General features: G+C 39.3%; 2 protein-coding genes across 5 annotated transcripts; one reads left to right on the forward strand and one right to left on the reverse strand.

Annotated features, from left to right (window-relative positions):
- The first annotated feature begins 481 nt into the window (after positions 1-481).
- creld1b (CRELD disulfide isomerase 1b) lies at positions 482-10,837 on the forward strand. 3 transcript variants are annotated; one of them, XM_085260923.1, is made up of 11 exons: positions 482-2,835; positions 3,035-3,155; positions 3,255-3,337; positions 5,062-5,172; positions 5,425-5,516; positions 5,670-5,849; positions 5,950-6,045; positions 6,136-6,219; positions 7,837-7,932; positions 8,029-8,169; positions 8,260-10,837. In XM_085260923.1, exons 2-11 carry the CDS (start codon positions 3,039-3,041, stop codon positions 8,478-8,480), a joined length of 1,221 nt encoding a protein of 406 aa, XP_085117049.1. In that variant the 5' UTR covers positions 482-2,835; positions 3,035-3,038; the 3' UTR covers positions 8,481-10,837. The 3 variants fall into 3 exon arrangements, with proteins under 3 accessions (XP_085117049.1, XP_085117050.1, XP_085117048.1); XM_085260924.1 differs by having other exon boundaries at positions 482-2,340; XM_085260922.1 differs by having other exon boundaries at positions 483-926.
- Positions 10,831-13,743, reverse strand: LOC146550854 (uncharacterized). 2 transcript variants are annotated; one of them, XM_085260951.1, is made up of 6 exons: positions 13,461-13,743; positions 13,215-13,348; positions 12,989-13,116; positions 12,824-12,883; positions 12,540-12,729; positions 10,831-12,362 (listed from the first exon to the last, which is right to left on the reverse strand). In XM_085260951.1, exons 1-6 carry the CDS (start codon positions 13,468-13,470, stop codon positions 12,252-12,254), a joined length of 633 nt encoding a protein of 210 aa, XP_085117077.1. In that variant the 5' UTR covers positions 13,471-13,743; the 3' UTR covers positions 10,831-12,251. The 2 variants fall into 2 exon arrangements, with proteins under 2 accessions (XP_085117077.1, XP_085117076.1); XM_085260950.1 differs by having other exon boundaries at positions 10,831-12,729.
- Positions 13,744-13,872: the final 129 nt, after the last annotated feature.

Here is a 13,872-nt window from a genome sequence, read left to right on the forward strand (position 1 = left end):
CGTATGTTCGTAAATAGACTTCGGTGAACAGGGGATACAAAGGGGTTACATAAAGAATTAAAAAATTATCTGTTTTTTAAGTATCTTTACAACTTGTACTTACATTATAACCAATCCGGTCCTTTATCCCCACTTAAAATATTTTTACAGAACTACTGTAATATTTGCTGACATTTCTGCTGTCCTGTTGGGCAACTTACTCTTACAAAATACATTTTTAATGTTAATGAGATTTTTTTTACTGCATAAATAAAGGTTATATAAAAGTCGCTGCCAAAAACTGATTGCGGCTTGTATCTTGCTACACGAATGTTGTTTGTGGCTCAAGATGACTTTATGTCATCCATAAGGGATGCATTTGACATATGTTTAACATATTATAGCCCAACAAGTTACTTATAGCACTTTAAATATGAGCAATCGCTTTTTGGCAAATACCGGAAATCCGTTTTTGGCAGACAATCACTTTTTGGCACAACAACGGCACAGAATATGATCAGAATGAAACATTTAAAGAGTTAGTCTTAAATGTTTACATACTGTTTCATACTTGGACGATGCAGCACTGACTTATGTAAAGCTGGATGCTGAATGATTGGTTGATTGTTTAAATCCCAGAAGGTTTGGGTGGTTCCTCCTTATGGAAAACAGAGAAGCGACTGGAAGCTGTTCACTCATTCATTCATCTCACTGCAGCCCAGCACTACGGTACTAAAGCTCCTCTGTTGCGTTGTGAGCACTAACAGCATTAGCTAGCAAACAACTGCTAAAATGACACGACTGAAGCGTTCAACGTGAAGTGGATGTCCAAAATGTGAAGCTCTGCCTGCATTTTTATGAACCTGAATCACCGGGGAATCCGACAATCATCATCATCATCAGTGGCACAGCGACAGCAGCAACGGAGGTGGTGGCTTTTCAGCAAGGTAAGACCTGGATCATCAATAAAGCCTGAAGCTAATTTCAAATTGGCTGCCTTAATGCGGCTTAGTTAGTCCATATTTAACGCTAAATAGCCTAAGGAGGATATGGTAACCGATATCAACAATCTTCAAAGACACACCGGACAGATAAGCAGACTATGATAGACACAGCGTTAGCTTAAGTTAGCAGCTAACTACTGACCTTAGCCAGCTGCTAGTCGGCTAATTGGTGGTGCTGATGCTGAGCTAACCAGGCTAACGATGAAGCTAAGGCAGGCTAAAGCTGCTTGTTTTAAAGACTAGCTTTTAACAAGTCTAACAAAAATTCATACTGTTCACAGATCTAATTTGGACTGCGTTTAATGAAACCCGATTTTTATATCAAAAACCTAGGAAGTGAAGGCTGAGATACATTCGAAAAAAAAATAAAGATGGGTACTTTGGACAGTTTAAAGTCAATTAAAAAAATGGAGAGGATTAATCCCACCACGCACACGCACATACTTATTACACTCGGTAAAATCTCAAATGTACAGTTAATATTTATGCATATTAGAAAATGAGTCATAAATGATAACATAAATGAATTATAAAATAAAGGACAGGAGTATTTCCAACTTCTTTAACATCTTGTGGAAAGGCTACTCCAGCTTCTTGAATCATACCTGATGAAAGCAGCATCAACTTGTTTTATTTCTGCTTTGTGGCGCAATAATGAGAAGCAAACAACCTGAGAGGCTTTCCTGTTTCATAAACCAATATAATTTCTGAGACATTTTCCAGTGCATAACCTGTTACTGTCATGTTAACAAATAAAAATGTAAATCAAAACTAAGCTTCCAGGCACCCTTGGCTTTAGTATAAGCATGCTAGTTCTTTCCTTCTGGTTTTAGTCAGCACTTATGCAGCTATTTATAGATCAGAAAAAGAGTCTTACAATATTTTATTTTAGCTACACTAGTGTGGTGAAGGTGCTTGGAGATTTGCACAATATGACTGCAATGTAGCCGTGCTAGTGCTATTTAAGTAATATCATAATAATATGGCATTGAATCACTCACTACAATCTTCAAAAGTCAACCATCACAAACGTACTGTGTGGGGAGCATGGGGAAAACATGTAAAGCAGTCAGGTAGCGATGAGGTGCATAGCTGGAGTGAAAGATGGGTTCAAGGTGGCAGTGTGATTATATCAGAGATCAGCTGTAAAAAACCTTGTTTGTAGTGCTGATAAACAGAGTGACAGCTTAGGTCAGACAGGAGTCTTCGTGGACTAATTTTGCATACGGCAGTGTGATTTGTAGCAGTAGTTGCAAGCAGGTGGAAGAGAATTGGAAGAGGTGAAGGTATGATCTGGAGAGAAGAGGAATGAAAGACAAATACCTGTCAACTCGTCAATACTGCTCAACCATCCAAAGTAAGTACACAGTATGCAAGAGCGACGAAGAGGACAGTGCAGGCAGGGTGGAGTCAGGGGTAACTTGTGAAATAAGGATAACCATAAAAGTGAAAGAGAAGGTTTACAAGATGGCAATGAGACTTCCTGTGACATAAGGTTTGCAGATGGTAGCCCTAATAAAAAATAAATAAAACAGAAGCCAGAGCTGGAGGTTGAAGATGTTAAGATATTCATCAAGAGTGACCAGAATGCACAAGATTTGAAATTAAATCAGAGGGTCAGCTCAGGTTGAGCTGTTTGAAGACAAAGTTAGAGAGGCAAACTGATGATTTGGTCATATGCAGGTGGATAGTGGATATATTAGGCAAAGGATGGTGAATATGGAGTTGCCAGGCAGAATGAAAAGAGGAAGAGCTCAGAGGAGGTTCATGGATATAGTGAAGAAAGAAGAAGACATGCTGATTCATAAAGGAAGCAAGAAGAAGAATTTTAGTGCGTTTTGCACAGCTATGGGTTCGTATTACAGTTTCTTTTGTATTGTCCACCACATAGTTGTGATCAGATCTCTAGAAACACAGTTTTTTCTGGAAGTGTAGGTGCATTTGATGACACTTGCTATGATGTTTAAACAAAACTTGTAAAAAAAAAATAAAATTGTTTTTTTTTAAACATTAATTGTTTGTGCGTTTGTTTGTATGCATGCTGTCTATAGGATCATGTGGTGGGCCTGGCCGTTCCTGCCTGCTCTGGTGCTTCTCTCAGAGCTCTCTGTGGTGAGAGTCCAGACAGCACCGTGCCAAACCTGCAAAAAACTCACTGAGAGTTTCATTAAGGTAGTCCTTGTATCCAAAGAAACTGTCAATGCTTGCTTGTCTTCTTTGAGCAAACCTTAAAAAGAATGTTTTTAGGACCCTAACTTTTACTCTTTCTAGGGCTTGGAGAGAACAGCCAATAAGAACTTTGGGGGAGGAAACACTGCCTGGGAGGAGGAGAAGCTGGCTAAATATGCAACCAGGTAAGACTAAATTTTTGTTGGAGTACTTAGCAAATACCTGCTCATATATTCACAATGTCTAATACGACTAGTTCCGTCTTTTTGCTAAATTAAATTCACATAATAACTTGTATTACTAGACATCCTGTCCTCTGCATATTTGTATGATAGTTTGTGTAATAGAGCAGGGCGATATGGCCAAAAATATTTATCACGATATATATTTGAAAATTTGCGATAACGATATAACCGACGATATAATTGATGCGAGACAAAATACAACTCCACAACATTACTAGCGCAAAAAGACAACCTTCCATTTATTTTCACTTAAACAAGAAGCTGGTTTTTATGTACATTAAAGCTTTATAAAAATGTAACAGTGCAAATGCAAATTCCTTGCTGAAAGTTTAACCAAAAGGCATTTCCAGTAGAAATGGGCTGACATATCCTGAGCATAACCATGTATAATATCCACTGAAGTTAAAAAGAGGTGCTTTGCAACATTAAACTGCAGTGTGCAGTATGTATTTTTCGGACCATAAGGTGCACGGGATTATAAGGCACATTAAGTGAAACAAAGCAGTCAGATAAATCAAACTTTATTAAACTCATTCTTCTTGCTTCCTCCACTTCTGTACCATTGATTCATTAATGTTGAATTCTCTGGCAGCTGCTCTATTCCCATGTTGTTGCAGTCTATTAATGACTAACCTCGTATTGTGGATGGATTATCTCAGTTGTTCTCCTGACTGAAGTTTGGTCCGTTTACAACATCCTGCCATGCGATTGCATTTGTCTCTAACCATGAAGAACCTTCACGTTAACTTTTATAAGTGGAAAAGTGTTAGTGTTCGTCCTCCAGCTTCACTGTTTATGTTATGCTAACATAGCTGTGTCGCTAGCGATCACGTAGCACATCATTATATACCAGCTAGCCCAACTTCAGTAACCCTACAAACGTCACTGCTGTTTAGTTTCCTGTCTTCATTTATGTTGGAAGTGATAGCAGAGCTGTACGTTTGATTTTTTTCAGAAATCTCTCAGTCAGAACATGCAATATCATGCTTAGGTAACTAGCGAAACTAGCGAGCTAACTTCCGCTAGCTTCCTGCTAACTTCTAACTCCGTTAAATGTAATAACTTTAGTTTTCATGGATGCCTGGAAGTTAAACTTCATAGTTACACCTGGTAAAGCAGCAATGCTGATCGTTTTATTAAAGATGAAAGAATTTAGACAGTTTTTAACTCTGTGATGCTGCAGTGTTGTTTGACCTGAAGTATACGGAGTTTAGGACCCAGATTACTCCCAGATTTAAGAGCATCTTAGTCCGACAAATACGACTATAACGACGGCCGCTTGCATGTTCTGCAAAAAAATGTGCTTTGTCGTGTATCTGACGGACAAACACCAAACCAGTTCCACATCACGGAAGTTGCACCATTTTTACAAACCAATTCTGGTTCATCTGTTTCACTCAACAATCGGCCATGTGCGTATGAAAACAAAGGCACTGCGCATGCGCGTTTTACTCCCATTCTATCGCGATATTTCATTTTCCTATCGTTGCCTAACATTATACCGGTATTACCGTGAACGGTATAATATGGCCCAGCCCTATTGTGTAATATATATATTTGCCAAAAGTTTTCTACTGGAAAAGGTGGGGTTAAATCATATTTAAGGGGTAGGGTGTTCTTACTTCATGACTATGTTGCTGTCTCTGTCCAAACTTGTGTTCCAGTGAAACTCGCCTACTAGAGATAGTAGAATCTGCTTGTGAGAAAACAGATTTTGAATGTAATCGACTGCTGGAGCAGATAGAGGACCAAGTGGAGACATGGTGGTTCCACAGGTAAAAGAAGCTGCTTTCATGCATGAACCTGTGTTAAATTGAGATGAATTAGATCAGCAGGAAAAGGTCTTCTGACGCACATTTTGAAATGTAATTTAAAAGAATAAGTTGTCTGTAGAGTGTGTAGGTGGCACCGTCAGTTTCTCCTGTGTAATTAGGTTATGCTGATTTTTTTTTAATTTATTTATTTATTTTTTTTATATCATGCCCCTGTCTTAACTTCCTAACTGATGTGATCTGTACATCCTACAGACAGCAGGAAGCACCAGACCTGTTTGAGTGGCTGTGTATAGAGGAGCTGAGACTCTGCTGTCCACCTGGACACTTTGGACCTGACTGCAAAGGTGTGGCTTTAAACACAAGCTGCCTTATGTCAGCACTGACAACCTAGTCGGTCCAAAAAATATTAAAAACGCATGGAACTCAGTGATGATAATCAGAATCATGTTAATTGTAGGTTTAAAGTGTAGCACTGATATCCTGCTTATCCCATACAGAGTGTCCATCTGGACCCGGTGGCACATGTGGAGGTCTGGGCCGCTGTGAAGGGGAGGGTACTCGCCTGGGAGATGGAGAGTGTGTCTGTGATCCCGGGTACTCAGGCCATCTTTGCCAAAGCTGTGCTGATGGTTACTACAGAGAGAAAAGCTCCAATAACAGCATAGCAGCCTGTGCAGGTGCCACAGATTCAGATAATGGTTTCCACGCTGTTAAATCCTGCCTGGGGTCATCTAAACTTGACCCTCACCCTGTGACTGTGTCTTTCATCCTTTGTAGCCTGCTACCACTCATGCAAGAAATGCTCAGGGCCGCAGGACTACAAATGTCTGGACTGCAAACCCGGCTGGATCCTTCATGACAACAAATGTGTTGGTGAGTTTGTGGCTTTAGAGGTCACTCAATAGCAATTCAGTGATTCGGTGCCAACTTTCTGTTGTTTGACATGGCTTGTATGTCTCCTAGACATCGATGAATGCGGTACAGAGCTGGCTCGTTGCCCTTCTAACACCTACTGTCACAACACAGATGGATCATATGAATGCAGAGGTATGCTCTTTTCTCTAGTTACTATTTTCATTTTCCTGGAACTTATTAAATCGTGCATATTTTGTGGTGCTGCTGTAATAAGAGGCAGGTTTTTAGTTACATCTGGAGCATATGTGATAATACAGTTTCAGTAAGTCTCATCACAAAATGTGAGTGGTGTTATTGTATGCTACTTCTCACAGTTCAAGGAATGTTTAAATCAAACTGCATAAAGACATGCACTCATTGGCCACTTGATAGTTATACTTTGCTCTTAATGAGTTGGACCCCCTTTTGCCTTCAAAACTGCCTTAATTTTTCATGTCAAAAAGTCAACAAGTTCCATTGAAATGTTCATCAGATATTTTGGTCCATATTCTCACGCTAGCATCATGCAGTTGCTGTAGATTTGTCAGATTAAAATGACTGATGGGAATCTCACATTCCACCACATTCCATAGTTGTTCTTTTGGGTTGATGCCTGTGGAGGCTATTTGAGTACCGCTAACTCACTGACGTGTTTGTAACATCGTGCTTTATCCTATTGAAACGATGCTCGATGCACAGGCCCAAAGTGATCCATGAAAATATTCCCCTTGCCATTACACCACCAGCGGCCTGAGCCAGTGGTACAAGGCAGCATAGATCCATGTTTTCGTGCTGTTTATGCCAAATCTAGTCCTTGCATTCAAATGTCACAGCAAAAATTGAGTCTCATCAGACCAGGCAGCCTTTTTCTAATCTTATGTTGATCAACTTTGGAGAGGCTGTGTAAATTGCAGTCTGGATTTTCATTCTCAGCTGACGGCAGTGGCACCAGGTGTGGTCTTTTGCTGCTGTAGCCCATCTAGTTCAAGGTCTGATGTGTTGTGAGTTCAGAGATGGTTGGAATTAGTGGGTATTTGAGTGACTTGTTAGCTTCCTTTCAGCTCAAAGTATTCCAGCCATTGTCTTCTGACTTTTGGCATCAGCAAGACATTTTCATCCAGAGAACTGTCACTCATATTTTCTCTTCTCTTGGACCATTCTTTGTAAACATGGTTGTGTAGGAAGATGCTAGTAGATCAGTAAAGTACTCATAGCCAGGCTGGCGTCAATATCCATGCCACATTCAAAGTCACTTAAATCACCTTTCATATCCATTCTGATGCTTTGGTTGAACTTGTTTGCATGCTTGAAATGAGTCGCTGCCATGTAATTGGTAGAGATTTGTGTTAATAAGCAGTTAAACGGGTGTACCTGACATCGTGGCTGGTGACTGCACCTTGCAAACGCATCTTAATTTGAATATGAAATGCAAAACAGTTTAGTCCAATTACTGGTTAGTTGTTGTTTCTCTTTAGGTGGTGTAGGACAGAGTTTTTCTTCCACAAAGGAATTTGTGGGATTCCCAAAGAGGTTACAATTGTAATATAGTAATTTTAATTTATTTGATCTAACCTCACTTGTTGACTACAAGTTATTTTAAGTAGTAAGAAAAAACTGAAAAAAGGGCGAAGATATTTATCAAGTATGGTAACAAAGCCTCATTACTTTTACAGTAAAATGACTTAATAAATGTGCAGTGGAATTCCTGGTGAAAAAATGTTTATTATAGCAATATGTAATGCTGACCACTGCATTTCTGGCGTTTTGTAGGATGTGACCAGGCATGTGTGGGCTGCATGGGTAGTGGTCCTGCCCGCTGTAAAAAATGTGCGCGTGGCTACAGATTGAAGGGAGCGAAGTGTCTTGGTATGTATACACAAACTGGCTACTGAATCTCAACATCAGTTTCCTTTTCTCTTTTCCTGATGTGTTTAAACTTGTTTTCTTTGTGTCCTCTTACAGATATAGATGAATGTAGTGAACGTGCCATAGCATGCCCGGGACTCAATGAGGCCTGTATAAATGAGGAGGGCTCCTTCCACTGTGACTGTGCTAATGGCTTTATCAGAAGAGACAGCATCTGTGTTGAAAATAAACCTCCTGGTAAGAAAAAGCCATAAGGAATATGCAAACACACACATGCAGCGTACAGCTTTTCAGACCTCTTGGTTTCTTTTCCTTTTACCTCTTCAGCTGGCCCAGAGAAGGGACTCTTTGACGATATGACAGATGATGAGGTCCTTGTACTGCAACAGATGTTCTTTGGAGTGGTAATCTGTGCCCTAGCCACCCTTGCTGCCAAGGGTGACATGGTCTTCACAGCTATTTTCATTGGAGGTGTGGCTGCTATGGCTGGATACTGGCTGACTGAGAAGGGAGACTACATGCTGGACGGATTTCTGAAGGGACGCTAGACTGCATTGGACCGTAGCTTGAATAAAAAGACGGGTCAATTTGGGTAAATAGGAATCAGTTTGAGGCAAGAAACTAGCTTTGCAATGCTAGATTTTCAGGGATTTACTTGTGACTGGGGAATTAATTTAAAGGGCGTGGGTTAATTTATGTGTATGAGTTGCATAACACGGGAAGAAGGGAGAACTTAAAGAACATGAAGCCATGAAGCTTTAAGAGGAGTAACGAAGCATCACTGCACTGATGGAAAGGAACTGAACTTACTTCCCTACCTCAGCTGTGTTGGGAACAAGGGTGACATAAAGACCACTACTGATTGTGAAAATCTTATGCATTTGGATATGATGTCTGGTCTTTGTCTCTCTTGAAAAGATTTTTTTTTTTTTCATCTACTCTATTCATGAAGTCCATCTGCGTTTTCCCCATTTCAGCTCTCCCTCCCTCCCATAGTTTGAATGGCACATGAGTTGTGAGTGTGTCAGGTTACTAATGCACTTGAACTTACCGCTGTGGGACATTGGGTAGGATGGAGATATCACAATTTCCCAAATTCCCCCAGTGAAGCACTCATAAAACTCTGGGATATTTACATTAAGAACAGCCATTTATTTATGTTCACAGAATAACTTTTTACCTCTTTGTCCCAGAATAATTCTTTGTAATAATAATGCATGATAAATAGGATTGGAAATGAAAGATACAGCACCCTATGTATTTATTTGTCCTACTTGGCATGGAAGATAACTTTTTAATAGCTGCTGGGTCACCAACATTACTTATTTAAGTACCAGGATCCTGTTACAGGAAGCAGGTTAAGCCAACAGTGCTGAGTTTGTTAACCCCGAGAAACGTTTTTTCAGTTCTAGAAATAGAGTTAACTACTTTTCATTTCCTCATTCAAAAGGCCACTGTTAAAGGTCAGAGCCAAGCAAATTATCCTGCAGACGTCAGAATAAAATCTGTAGCTGTCAACCTGTCTGAACTCCACTGAATGTTCCTAAAACAATGGGTGTTTATTGTTTAAATCATTTTAATCTGTATAAAGCTTTAGACACATGATGCTGGTTAATGATCACATTTGTCATGTTGTAATCAAGTGAAAATGAGGCTGCAAGGGCTTTAAAGGGCACTAAAATGCAATTAAACATATTTTAAAGCGACTTGCTCCACATATTGTTGTTCGGTCATGAAATTTTGTCATCGTTTTGAAAGACAGTTTCTAAAGTTTGGTGTCTGAACCTGAACATATTTTCCACTGAAAATGGCCCAAACCAGTCTCGCTGCGTGTACCCAGATAGCAGTAGTGACCAGAAGTGGATCCATCAGCAATGCTGAATAGTCTAACATTTTCTGATTTAGTGTAAGAGACAGTAAATTGTGCCTTTTTACAGAGTCATCATTAAGCATAAACAAGCTAAATATAGTTGCAACTAAGTAAATACAACAAGGAACAAGTTAAGCTTATTTGTTTCAGTTTTATTTCACTGTTATTTTAGCTGTCTGGGAAGAGTTTCTCAGTTTCAGTTTGGACATATCCATAGATTGGGATACCATTTTTTTTTTAAATTTTTTTTAATGTAATATCTGACAGTTATGACACACACATACTGTCTCACTTTGCACCGTATTTTTACTCTGTGCAAAACTGAAAAATAAATCTAGCAAAGAAACAACAAATTATACTGCTGCTTGATTTTCTTTGTGGTACCTTCTATCATTTGATCATGTACCCAGTGATGGCGTGCCCTTCACTGGGTACATGCCAGCGCATGCCCTGCAGAACCAGTTAGGCACTTTCTCAAAAGGTAACACTTGAAAACAACGGATAAAAATGCTGTGTAGATCCACATGAATAGGAATATTGCATTATCAGAGTGTAACTGACGGTTACTTTCTTTTTCTACTCATGTGTGCGTTTAACTTGGGGTTATTGTCATCAGAGTTAAATGAACTTGCGGTAAACTTCAAAGTTGCCTATTTCAGAGATAAACAACTCGGAGTTCATTTTTAAACTCAGTTTTCTAAACCTCCTGGAACAGGACCCAGCTCTATTCTACATACAAGCGTTTTGTGTTGCCTTTATTTTGAAGTTATATTTATGTTGTCATATTTTATTAATATTTCCTTTATACTTGTGTGTGTGCTATCAGCATATATTTTTAAGAGTTAAATTGTAGTTCTGGGAGATACATTAGAATCATGTTGGATTGCCACTCAATAGAGCGTCACTTTTTATCCGTCCAATTATCTATTTATTTTTATTTTAAGTTATGCTTGATGATTTTCCGAGTGTGGAATGTTGTCCAGAGTCAAAATTCATTAGCGATGTTTGCATTACAATAAAAAGTCTGGCACTGTTTGTTGTTTTTGTTTATTTATTTATTTGATCTTTGTCAGAGTTCCATGTTTGCATCATATTATAAATGACAGGGAAATCGGGAGTAGTTCATCATTGAGATAAACTCTTGGCATTAGTTAATGTGTTTTTATTAGAAAGGTTCTCATTGTTATTGTGTAGTGATGTTAAAAAGAAAGTACACGCTCTTTCAATTCTAAGGTTTTACTTACAGGATGTAATGATACAAAATAATCTGCTCCATAAATCATGTAACTACAACCTCAGACAAAAAACAAAGTAAAAATGCTGAAGTCTTTTTTTGATTGAATCCTTTGTAAAACCGTCTTCAGCAGCAATAACTTCAACTAACTGCTTTTCTGTGTGATTCTATCAGTCAGAAGAATTTTGTGCCACTCATTACGTCTTTGCTGCAGATTATTGAGGTTTGCAGGCATTTATTTATGCACAGCTCTCAATGTCTGGACTTTCTGTGGGCCACTGCAACACCTTAATTCTTCTCTTTTTCAGCCATTTGGTTTATTTGCTGCTGCGCTTGGGATCATTATCCTTTCACATGGCTCACCTTAACTTTAGCTGTCAAACAGGTGGCTTCACATTTGACTTTAGAGTACTTTGACATACAGAGGAGTTCACGCTTGATTCAATGACTGCAAATTGCCTGTGGCTGCACAACATGGTGCTTGACAGGTGGTATGAAGTGTTTGTACCAGTGATGTTTGGTTTTCATGTGGCCACCCTTCCAAACAAGTCATACCTGTTCAGTCTTTTTTTTTTTTTTTTTAATTATACTGTTGTGAACTTTAACATTTAACATGAGAACTGAGACAGGCAGAGCCTTTTTGTTTTTGACAGGTTCTCCTCAGTGTTATGCAGTTGGACCCTGGGGTGAATTTCTTGGAACATCCATTTCTGGAAAGCTTAGTGACGGTATTGAGTGTTTTAAACTTTTGAATACTCTTTATCACCATATACTGGTGGACTTCAAATTGTTTTTGATAAGCTTCCTGGTTATCAATAAAGTAAGAGGAAACTGATCAGCTCACCTAGTGTTGCTTACTTTCTGAATTCCTATAGAAGTAATAAGGGTGTACTAAGTTTTTAAAACACTGCTTCTGTATTTTGTCTGAATTTGTGTTTAAATAAATTATGACATTGTATGATATGTAGGTTGTATTGACCTAATTTTAAGATTTGCCAAGGACCAGATTTTGTTTTTTTAATGACCTGATACAAAAACTGTGAATTGAAAGACTGTGTACCCGTTTTTTCACACGACTGTATGTAATCCAAAATGTTTTAAAATTAGTTCCTTTAGTGATTCTGCACTGTACATTTGGGATCCCATTTTTCCACCTGACACACATGCTACAGTGAGGCCTAAGTCTGACGTTTTGACCTCCTGGGGAGGTTTGACCTATTTCAGTGTTCCACTCCAGTTGATGGGGTTGAGGCGCAGCAGCTCTCTTTCATTCAGGGCCTCCTGGGAACGTGTTAGTGCTCTGTCCCTCCAGCTCTGCTCCATTAGCTGTTCACGAGCAGAGAAAGAAACAAGAAGGAAAAAAAAAACCCCCACCCACACTCAGACACTCGCTGTATTTTTGTAACCTGAGAGCATGATGAAACATTTCCAGGGCACTACCGGATGGGGCCATAACCACAAAAGCATTAATAGTGGATATATAATGTATGTGTGGGGCTGTACCCTCTTGTTCTCATCTCTGTACACCGCCATTGCTTTGCTGTGTTGGATCCTTTGCTCTCGTTCACTGGCCAGATCGAGGCGGTCTGCTTCTCGGAGAGTCTCCGCTTCCTTTATTTTATTGGCCAGCTGCAGCTTTATTGCTGCACATTTCTCCTCTATTTGTCTCTTCAGCTGTTCTCGCAACTCCTTCCTACGGAGATAAAAAAGAGCAGCTTTTCTTTGCCAGAAACAACTGTTGTTGTTTTTCAATATAAAAAGGTCAATGGTATCCTCCACTATTTTACCTGTACTCTTCTCTCTCACTGCTGGTTCCATAGAAGGGTTTTCGCCATACCTGATGATATCTGACACAGCAACTTTCAGTCATTGTCTTTGAAGTCAGCTCTTCAAAGGAAAGAGGGAAATGGCACAAGTGATTCAGTGATAGTGAAATGATTTAGTGCACCTACCTGTAATGCTCTTTTCTCTGCATGATCAGTGTCCTCTGGTGGTTGTGCTGGTGAACATCTGGTGTCTCCAGACTGACAGTCCGTTTATGAACAAATGGTGGGTGTAAAGGGTTCAATCTGGGAATACTCTAAGAAGCATATTTATGGATCGGTTTGGTTTTTCTTGTTGTTGTTTTAAACAATCTATTTCTATGATAAACCACACAATTAAGAAATCTCTGCTTACCTGATTGCTTTTCCAAAACTGTGCGGAGTCCGAAATTACGGGAAATTTTACGGTTGTATCCACCAGGCAGCGAGCTTGCCGGACAGGAGGTGCGCGAGGAATACAGACTGGCGTGGGAGCTATGGAGATGGCTGCTGTGAGGATAAAGAAGTGAACAGAATTAAAGAATTAAAAGATACTTTTAAATAAAACCAGTAATACTTATTAAAAAAAGGACAACAAATGGAAAACAAAATCTCTCCTTACGTAGTTTCATCTTATACTTCACACTTCTGTTGGCACACCAGAGGAGTCCAATGAAACTTTCAAAGCTCTACTTTTCTTCTTAAAGGCGTAGTTGCCTTAGCATTAAATCAACATGCAACAACACACAAAAAAAACAAATCCAAGTTTAAATATACCGGATTGCTATAGTGGTGCTAGTTAGAGATTATATTGCCGTACCGATGTATGTGTTTAGTGTTTTGCGGTGGCAACAGTTGCCTTGGGAATCAAGTTACACCCTATCAAAAGAAAGCTGCTGCATTAAGTGGTACGCATCAATGCACTCATAAAGAAAGATTAGACTGTGCCAATAGCTATATTTAGGGAGTGTCCCTGGATCTCATCTATGTAGAAAGCCTGAGGCGAGAAGGCTGAATAAACCACTCATGAATCA

Source organism: Mchenga conophoros, linkage group LG20, assembly GCF_057382185.1.
Source record: "Mchenga conophoros isolate Kocher_MC1m ecotype Shallow Benthic linkage group LG20, M_conophoros_male_GT1.1, whole genome shotgun sequence".
Classification (NCBI taxonomy): domain Eukaryota; kingdom Metazoa; phylum Chordata; class Actinopteri; order Cichliformes; family Cichlidae; genus Mchenga; species Mchenga conophoros.

Excerpts from the sequence above, each read along its gene's own strand:
- creld1b (XM_085260923.1), top strand. The coding sequence starts at position 3,039 with ATGTGGTGGGCCTGGCCGTTCCTGCCTGCTCTGGTGCTTCTCTCAGAG. Across the intron at positions 5,850-5,949 it reads CAGCATAGCAGCCTGTGCAG|CCTGCTACCACTCATGCAAG; the intron begins GTGCCACAGATT and ends CATCCTTTGTAG. Across the intron at positions 8,170-8,259 it reads TGTTGAAAATAAACCTCCTG|CTGGCCCAGAGAAGGGACTC; the intron begins GTAAGAAAAAGC and ends TTACCTCTTCAG.
- LOC146550854 (XM_085260950.1), bottom strand. Across the intron at positions 13,117-13,214 it reads AGTTTTGGAAAAGCAATCAG|AGTATTCCCAGATTGAACCC; the intron begins GTAAGCAGAGAT and ends TATGCTTCTTAG. Across the intron at positions 12,730-12,823 it reads AGTGAGAGAGAAGAGTACAG|GAAGGAGTTGCGAGAACAGC; the intron begins GTAAAATAGTGG and ends TTATCTCCGTAG.